The sequence below is a fragment of the Aphidius gifuensis genome, linkage group LG3 (genome assembly GCF_014905175.1).
Source record: "Aphidius gifuensis isolate YNYX2018 linkage group LG3, ASM1490517v1, whole genome shotgun sequence".
Classification (NCBI taxonomy): Eukaryota; Metazoa; Arthropoda; class Insecta; order Hymenoptera; family Braconidae; genus Aphidius; species Aphidius gifuensis.
This window is the reverse complement of record NC_057790.1, coordinates 25,332,304-25,341,512: the sequence shown is the minus strand read 5'-3', so window position 1 is coordinate 25,341,512 and position 9,209 is coordinate 25,332,304. Positions and strand designations below refer to the sequence as shown.

General features: G+C 24.9%; 1 protein-coding gene across 2 annotated transcripts; it reads left to right on the top strand.

Moving 5' to 3' along the window:
* The first annotated feature begins 3,719 nt into the window (after positions 1-3,719).
* On the top strand, positions 3,720-8,576 carry LOC122853243 (chitin deacetylase 1). 2 transcript variants are annotated; one of them, XM_044153598.1, is made up of 6 exons: positions 3,720-3,836; positions 4,328-4,457; positions 4,890-5,020; positions 6,707-6,856; positions 6,938-7,860; positions 8,117-8,576. In XM_044153598.1, the coding sequence occupies exons 1-6, from the start codon at positions 3,788-3,790 to the stop codon at positions 8,348-8,350; spliced, it is 1,617 nt and encodes a 538-aa protein (XP_044009533.1). In that variant the 5' UTR covers positions 3,720-3,787; the 3' UTR covers positions 8,351-8,576. The 2 variants fall into 2 exon arrangements, with proteins under 2 accessions (XP_044009533.1, XP_044009534.1); XM_044153599.1 differs by lacking the exon at positions 4,890-5,020 and adding an exon at positions 5,087-5,199 and having other exon boundaries at positions 8,117-8,472.
* The last annotated feature ends 633 nt before the right edge of the window (positions 8,577-9,209 follow it).

Here is a 9,209-nt window from a genome sequence, read left to right as displayed (position 1 = left end):
ATCATTATATTTATTTTCATTACTTTTTCATTAAATTCAATATGAAAATGATTAATAGCTTTATCGATCTCACTGGCTTTTAAATTTATTTCAATTTTGCCAATTTTTTATATATTTTTTTTTAATCTTGAGCTTTCTTTTTATTTAATTTTTATATTTTTTCAATTTTATTTATTGATAATTGACTTGATAATAATAATTACTGATAAATAATTAACTGTTAAATAGTATTTTATCAATTATCTATTTAAAAATTATCAACAAGTAATAAAAAACATTTTTTTTTTTTTACAAGCTCAATGTAAATTTATATATGATAATTAATTTAAAAATAAATTAATATCCTTTGTTGATTGATTAATATAGAAGGCTATATTATTTTTTATTTTGATTTACTCGAAGGTAAACCACCGATAAATATCGATTAAACTTCCTACCCCTACTTGTTATTTGCAAATATATCCACAACAAGTTTCACAATTTCTCAACAACCATTGATATTTTTTATCTCAATTTACTATTTTTTTTTCTTTTTAATTTTTCCGGTACACGCGATTAATATACCTTGATATTCCAATAAACAGTCAACTTACAAAGAGCCAATGAAAAATAAAAAAATAATTTATCATAAAACATTGAAAATAAAATAGCTTTTTTTGAATCATCCCAGCCAAATAGAAAATAGAAATGACAAACTCCAAGTAGAAATAGTACCTCATGGTCAGACAATACATCATTTATTTATTTTTTTTTTATAACTTATTTGTTATTTAAAAAATAATGCATACCAAAATAACAACAATTTAAACTTTACATTAATATATTTCTCATAAAAAATTTCGAATAATAATTTAGAAAAATATACAAAGCTTTCAATAAATAATAAAAATAAGAATTAAAAAATAATGATTTTTTTTTTTTCTATTATTCATTGTTGTGAAAAATAAAATTAAGATGGAAGTTCACTGTCGAAGTGTTTTATTCACGGTACATTAATGTTGAAAAAAAAAAAAAATTATAATCAGGTGGTAAAGGAGCGCCATTTCGAAATACGAGTTGTGCATAATTATGTTCGCCTACTTGAGTCATTGCATGGAGAATATTCTCCACTATATAATCAAGCTTTAAATAAACTTATAACATTTACAAAACGACTGTCATTTATTCTGGATAATCCTTAGCTATTTTCGATTGTGGAAATAATTTTTATACGTACATAAATAATTTATTTCACATAATATTTATCCAATCTTTTTTTGTTTTTTTTTTTTTTTTCGAAGGCGAAATGCGAATATTAAATTTTGTTGTTTTTTTTTTTATTTTACCTTTTTTTTATTATTATGTAATTAATTTATTTATAATTTTTTATTGAATATTTAAATGAATTTTTAAGGACAGGTTAATGACTCGAATGAATCAGGTCAATTGTAGTTTGTTGACTGTCGTTGAAAGCCAATAGCCATGCACGTCGCGGAACAAGATATGTATGAAGAATTAATAATTAATTTGACGATATTTTTTTAATATATAAATGTGTTTATATATTTTTTTTGTATAGTCAAACTAATGTCACCTTGACCGTATACTTAAGGTACATATTGGTCCCGGGGTTCATCGGCCACTGTGTCCTCTGAATGTCCTGCGTCTGCTTCTTCTGACATCAACATTATTTTATTATTATCTTTTTTATTTTTCCCTTTTTTTTTTTTAGATTCATGTTTGTATATCCTGAAATTTCTATTTTTAAAATACCAACAAAAACAAGTTTAACTCTTTTTTTTTTTTTACTCGAGAATAATGGCGCACCCTTTTTTGCGTGTAGATTTTAGTTTTGCATGATTTTTCTATGGAATTTTTTGAAATATAAAGATGTTTTTATAGAAAATTTTTCATTCAGTTGATTTTCACGGAATAAATTTACAAAATATACAGAAAAAATAAGGTTTAATTGGAAGAATATTAATGTTTTCTAATTTTAAAAATTTTTTTATTTTTATATAACGAAAGTTTTTAAATAAATATTTCCAATTACTTTGAGTAAACTTTTTTTTTATTCATCAAAATTAAGCTGAAAAAGAGAAAAAATATTAATATTTTTCTCACTGAATTTTTTAATTTGATATATGAAATTTTGAAGTTTACATTTACATAAAAAACAAGTTTTTGAAAATATCAAAATTTAATTAATTTTTTTAAATACTAATACTTAATATTATTAATAATTTAAAATTATTATTATCTTTCATGAAATCTTGTATTTTTTTTTTCGTCTTCTTTCGAACAAAATTTCTTTGTAACAACTTGAATTAAACATAAGATCATTTATCTGACATTTGAGAAAGATGATAAAAATCAATTGTAAATAATTTTTAAATAATAAAAAAATATATATATAAAAACACAAAAAGTGTAGGTCAGTGTGCTATCTCTCTGAAGTCGGCGCCAGATTGTCGAAGCATTAAAAAAAATAAATAAATAAAAAAAAAGCCGGTTAGCAACTGACATTTTAATGTCAGCCAGCCTTCGACCCCAAGCGAGATCATTGCTTTCGTTTTTCTTTAACGACAAATTTCAATAATAACTTTTTTTTTTAAATCTTAAATTCGAGTGTAATCCACTCAATCTCTTACTTGTGGAATTTGGCGATCAAAAAATCCTTTCAACAAAACAACATATTCCAAAGACCGGTTTAGTCTAAATTATTTTATCTTAAAACTAATTTCATTATTTTCTGCAAGTATATTACATTACAAAAACGAAAAAAAAATATACACATTCATTAGCAATTTTATCTTAAAAAAATCATCATATACTGAAGATTCATAAAATATTTTTCTTTCTTTTTTTACTTCAATTAAACGATACGTATCAATTTTATTCTCAAAACAAAATTTTGATATTTTAAATGGACTAAAACTCTTGAAAGAAATTAAAAAACTATATGATAATATAAAATAATAATTGTCTTTATTTTTAATTTTTAATTTTTGTTTATTTTTAATCAGATAATATATGGTTTTTTAAGTACTATATTAATAACAAACTGGTTTTTAATAAATCATTTATTCGGGTTATTTAAACACCAAATAATACACCCAAGTTTTAAAAGTAACTAATGATATTATTATTATTTTAATTTATGAAAAGTTTTGACACACAGAGTACCGTTTAAATTGAACTATGAAAATTGGGCCTTTACCAATATGATGATTGATCAAACCACAGGAGTTTGAAAATTTATCCCGTTTGTTTTTTTTTTATTTTAATTTTGTTTTATCGTTTTGATGGTTTTGATAAATTATAAAATAATCATTGGAGAATATTATTTTCAGTGTCTGATCACAGTTAGAATGATAATTTTTAAAAATAGATGAAAAAATTTAAATTTAAACACGAAAATAGATCAAAAAGAAAAAAAAATGATAAAAAAATCAAAAAAGTGTAAAGTAAATTTGTTTAATTTAAAAAAACAAAAAAATTAATTGTAATATGTAAATTTTTTTGAAAAAAGTGTTACACTCAAATGTCGTTTGAACTTTCTTGAGTTAATTTTTTTTCATTTGAATATATTTAAATTTTATTGATGCCCAAATTATATCGATAGAAAAAAAAAAAGAAAATAAACGGTCTGTTAATTTAATGGGTCCAGTTGTGATGCTGTGTGGCAGCACCATACGGAAGGTGAAAGTATTGCGGGGCCTGAAGAAGGGATAGAATCTCGGGCCTCATATAGAGGGGCGAGAGGGCGCGGCTTGTTCAGACGTTTTCTGTCCCGCCGACGACAATCATGTCGCCAAAGTTAATATTTCTACTAGGATGTCTTACTCTACTTGCCGGTAAGTCTCATAGAATTCAAATTAATTTTTTTTTACTAATTAATACCATCAAAATCGTTTAGTTTCATTTTTAAAAATTCCATAAATTTCAAGTTATCTTTTTCAAATTTCGAAATATTTTTTCCAATCGAAATTTTCGAATAAAAAATTTTTCTTTAAACATTACATTGAAATTTATTTCGAATACAATACTGTTTTAAAAATTTAAAAAATATACAATTACCATTGTAATAAACAATTTTATAATTTTTTTTTTTAGTTTTTCACTTTCGTAAATATATTGCTCTGACATTTACAAGACTTTCTACTTGAAAAAGTGGGTTCGATGACCCAACAATCGTGTCTTGCAAAAAAATAAAAAAAAAATATTCAATATCGTGATTTGACTTGTAAAAATAATTAAACATCTAGAATAATAATATATTTTTTAAGAAAATAATTATTTGTTTGATAGAAAAATACGAGTGTTAATTATTAACTTGAATTTATAGTGAGAGTTAATGGACAAGATGATGATAGTCCAGATGGAGTCGATGCAACTGCAGAAGAACTTTGTCGTGATAGACCCGGTGATGAATATTTCCGTCTAAGTACAGACGGAGATTGTCGTGACGTTGTAAGGTAAAATAAAAAATAATAATAATAATAAACAAGTCTAATGTAAAATTTATATAACAAATATAATTATAAAAATAAATTAATATTATTAAAAATAGTTATATGAAATAAATTGTTAAGTAAATTTTCAGTTGAATAATAAAAATTCAATAAACGTAGGATTAAGAAAAGTGTATAGTATGTAACACCTTGTTAGAAAGCACACCACAATATGAAAAAAAATAAAATAAAATAATACATTTTATTTATTTAAAAACCAGTTTGATTGAGGAACAAAAAAATAATAATTTATTTTCTTTATAAAGATTGAAATATTTTTTTTTTAAATAGTAAATTTAAATGGCTTTTTATAAATTAAAAAATTTTTGATTAAAGTAAAAGTTTAAAGTAAAAGTTTAAAGTAAAAAACAGAAAAGAAATATTATTATAATTTAGGTGTGACAAAGCAAATGAAATTGGAGTAACACGTTTGGCAAATGTAAAATGTCCAACTGGATTGGCATTTGATATTGAGCGTCAAACATGTGATTGGAAAACTCACGTCAAGAATTGTGATCGTCTTGAGAGTAAGATTAATAATATTTATAAAACATTGTCAAGACTCAAGTCCCTGCGTTACTTTGACCCTTTAGGTGTACAAGATCTGGCCTGAAGCAAATAACCTGTCCAAGTGGATTGTCCTTTGACTTGGAAAAACAAACCTGCGACTGGAAAGGCAAAGTTACCAACTGTGACAAGCTCGAGAGTAAGTGACGCAAAATACAAAAAAAAACAAATGGGAATATTTGCCAGATAATCGTTTCAATTCTCTTAATTAATTTTTGATTTTTTTTTTTTTTTTTTTTCATTAATTTAAAAGAGAATTGCAACGACTCCCTGGCATGGTCGTAGAATCGAGCCGTAGCACGCAAAATTCGACGCACGTTTATTTATCATGCATGCTAAAAAAAAAAATTAAGCACATTTAAAAATTTATATAAAATATTTTTCATTAAATGAATAAACATTTAATTATTTAAATTTAAAAAAAATAAATAAAAAGGTTTTTTTTTCAATTAATTGCTGTATTTATAAATTTTGGTTTTTTAAATTTATAACTGTGCTCAATTTTTTTGTGTAGAATTATTTATTTATTTTTTTTTGTCACTAATTTTTTTTTTTTTATGCTACATGTGTTTTTTCGCTTTCTAATAACTAACTTATTCTCACTTTGATTATTGATGATGCCTTTCACACCGTCCTCAATTTCACTCTTTATAAGCTTTCCATTTTTAAAATTTATTATTTTTTCATTACATCTCTTTTTTTTTTTTCTATTCAATTTATTTTGTACATAAATATATTATTTTTTTTCTCTAATTTCATTTTCTTTTTAACGGATTTTTATTATTGTTGTTTCTTTTTTTTTTTTAAATAATTTATCTACTTCAATGATCGGAAAGAGAATTGTAATAGTTTGCTGCATGATTGTATTAACTTCAAAAAAAAAAATGTTTAAATTGCTTTTAATTTACTGATTACTATTGCAGCATTTTAAAAAAATTCATACTTTATTGTGTAAAGATTTTTTAACTAAAAAGTTGATAACTTAGTCATTTAATTTCTTACACGGTACACAAATATCTTTAAAACAACATTTTGCAATTATCATCTAATTCGTGCAATATATTTTACTTCAAATAATTTGTTATAGATAAAATTACAAGTAAATAAAAATTCATTTATCATTAATGTTTTTTCCATATTTAAAACGTTAAAAAAAAAAAAAAAAATTTAAACATTAAAAAACAATACAAGAGATGTTTAAAAACTATTTTTTAATTTTTACTGGGTGTCTTTAATTTCTTGTGCTATCACTCTATATAAATGTTAATTAATAGAATAAAAAAATTATAATGATAACAAAATAATAAAACGCAATTTAAAAAGGCAATACTTCAGTTGCGTTTTTTTTTTTACTATTATTTACGTGCGTCGCTATGAGCCGATAAAATAAACCCAAATAAACGCGTCACAACTCGTTGAAAAATAAGTAAATTCAAACGAATAATAGACAGACAATAACAGAACACAAATTGCACGCACTTGTAAATATTACTACGTATTGTAAAAATAAATAAGAGCAATACCAAGAAAAAAAAAAAAGGGAAAGAAAAGCGTATGGATTTGGGCCTTGGTCAATGCAACTGGTCAACTATATAATTAAACAATAAATGTATTAACAAAAAAAAACCTTCAAAAAATATTTACAGAACCACGTAAAGTCCTTCCAATATTGAAGACAGATGAGCCAATATGTGATCCAGGAAAACTATCATGCGGTGATGGCGAGTGTATTGATAAAGAATTATTTTGCAATGGAAAAGCTAACTGTAAAGATGAATCAGATGAAAATGCCTGCAGTAAGTTGTCGTTAAATAAAATAAAATTTAAATTTAAATAAATAAAGCGAAGGGCATTTAATAAATAAATAATTTTTTCAGCTGTTGAAACTGATCCAAATCGTGCACCAGATTGTGATCCAACACAGTGTGTTTTGCCAGATTGTTATTGTTCAGCTGATGGTACAAGAATACCTGGTAATATTGAACCAACACAAGTACCACAAATGATAACAATAACATTTAATGGTGCAATTAATATTGATAATATTGATTTATATGAAGATATATTTAATGGACATCGTTTAAATCCAAATGGTTGTCAAATACGTGGTACATTTTTTGTGTCTCATAAATATACAAATTATTCAGCAGTACAAGATTTACATAGAAAAGGACATGAAATATCAGTATTTTCATTGACACATAAAGATGATCCACAATATTGGAGTGGTGGTACATATGATGATTGGTTAGCTGAAATGGCTGGTGCTAGATTAATTATTGAACGTTTTGCAAATATAACTGATGGTTCAATAATTGGTATGAGAGCACCATATTTACGTGTTGGTGGTAATAAACAATTTGAAATGATGTCTGATCAATTTTTTGTATATGATGCATCAATAACAGCATCACTTGGACGTGTACCTATTTGGCCATATACACTTTATTTTAGAATGCCACATAAATGTAATGGTAATAGTGGTAATTGTCCATCAAGATCACATCCAGTATGGGAAATTGTTATGAATGAACTTGATCGTCGTGATGATCCAACATTTGATGAATCATTACCTGGTTGTCATATGGTTGATTCATGTTCAAATGTACAAAGTGGTGAACAATTTGGTAGATTATTGAGACATAATTTTAATCGTCATTTTAATAGTAACAGAGCACCACTTGGTCTTCATTTTCATGCATCATGGTTGAAAAGTAAAAAAGAATATAGAGATGAACTTATTAAATTTATTGAAGAAATGTTGGCAAGAAATGATGTTTATTTTGTCACTATGGTTCAGGTGTGTATTTACTTTTATTTTTTTTAAAATATCATATTAATTTATGTGAAATTTAATCATTCAGAGTGAGAGTTAAATAACTTGATACTTTTTTCGTAACTTGATATATACTTGCATGAAAAAAAACGAGGATTACGACATTTACTTTCTCCTGTAGCTTTAAATATTTTTTAAAAAGTTTAAAGAATAAATTGTGCAATTTTTTTCATCACTCAAGATGAATTTTGATTTAATATGTTTTTTAAATGTTTTATAGGTCATTAAATGGATGCAAACACCAACAGAGCTATCAGCACTTCGTGATTTCCAAGATTGGAAAGAAACATGTGATGAAAAAGGACAACCATACTGTTCTTTACCAAATGCTTGTCCATTGACAACACGAGAACTTCCAGGTGAAACACTTCGTCTTTTTACTTGTATGGAATGCCCAAATAATTATCCATGGCTTCTTGATCCAACTGGAGATGGATTTTCAGCTAAAAAATAATTTTATTATTATCTAAAATTTGTGATTATTAAATCATAATTAACTTCCACTTGTAAATATCCACCCGAAAAAAAAAGAAATGAGAGATTGAAAGAAAAAGAAAAAAAAAGTTAAACAAATATTTGTTTCATTGTATTTTTAAGAAAATAAAAAAAAAATTAAATAATAAGACAATAAAATCATGTATTTGAAGATATTTAAATATCAATGATAAAAAAAGGGTAAATTTGTGTTATTATTTTATGAATTTTTTTTTTTTTTTTATCCGACTAGAACAAGACTAATCCTCTAAAAAAAAAAAGCCAATATATTCTAGAGAAATAAAAAACAACCTTATTCATGTAAAAATTTATCGAATGGAATTTAGCCATGATAAAAAAAAATCCTATGCCTGGAGAATATTCATTTAAAAATATTTATCGAATGGAAATTAACAATTTCAAAAAATTCACAATTATAATTGGAAACATATAATTATCGTCCAAATCTAATGGTGGGAAAAGTTGGACAAAAGACGGAGAAAGGTGGAAAAGGCGGAGAAATATTTCCACCAGAGAAATCGTCAAAAAAAAGTAGCCTATTGTCTATGGATAATTTAATAATTTTATTAAAATAATTCTATGAGGATAAGTCTAGTTGGGGTTTGATTTGCTCACTTCCTGGAATAAATGTGCATGGAGATAAACTCAATGGATCATTCTTTGGTTGGCAATTGTTGTTGAGTCTGTGCACTCGGTTCAGCAAAACGGTTGAAAAAACTAAAATTTTAATAAATATTTACCTGTCAGACGTATAATTTCAGAATTATTTTCGTTGATGTCGATTCTTTTTTTTCCCAAGTAATATTTTGTTGATTGAC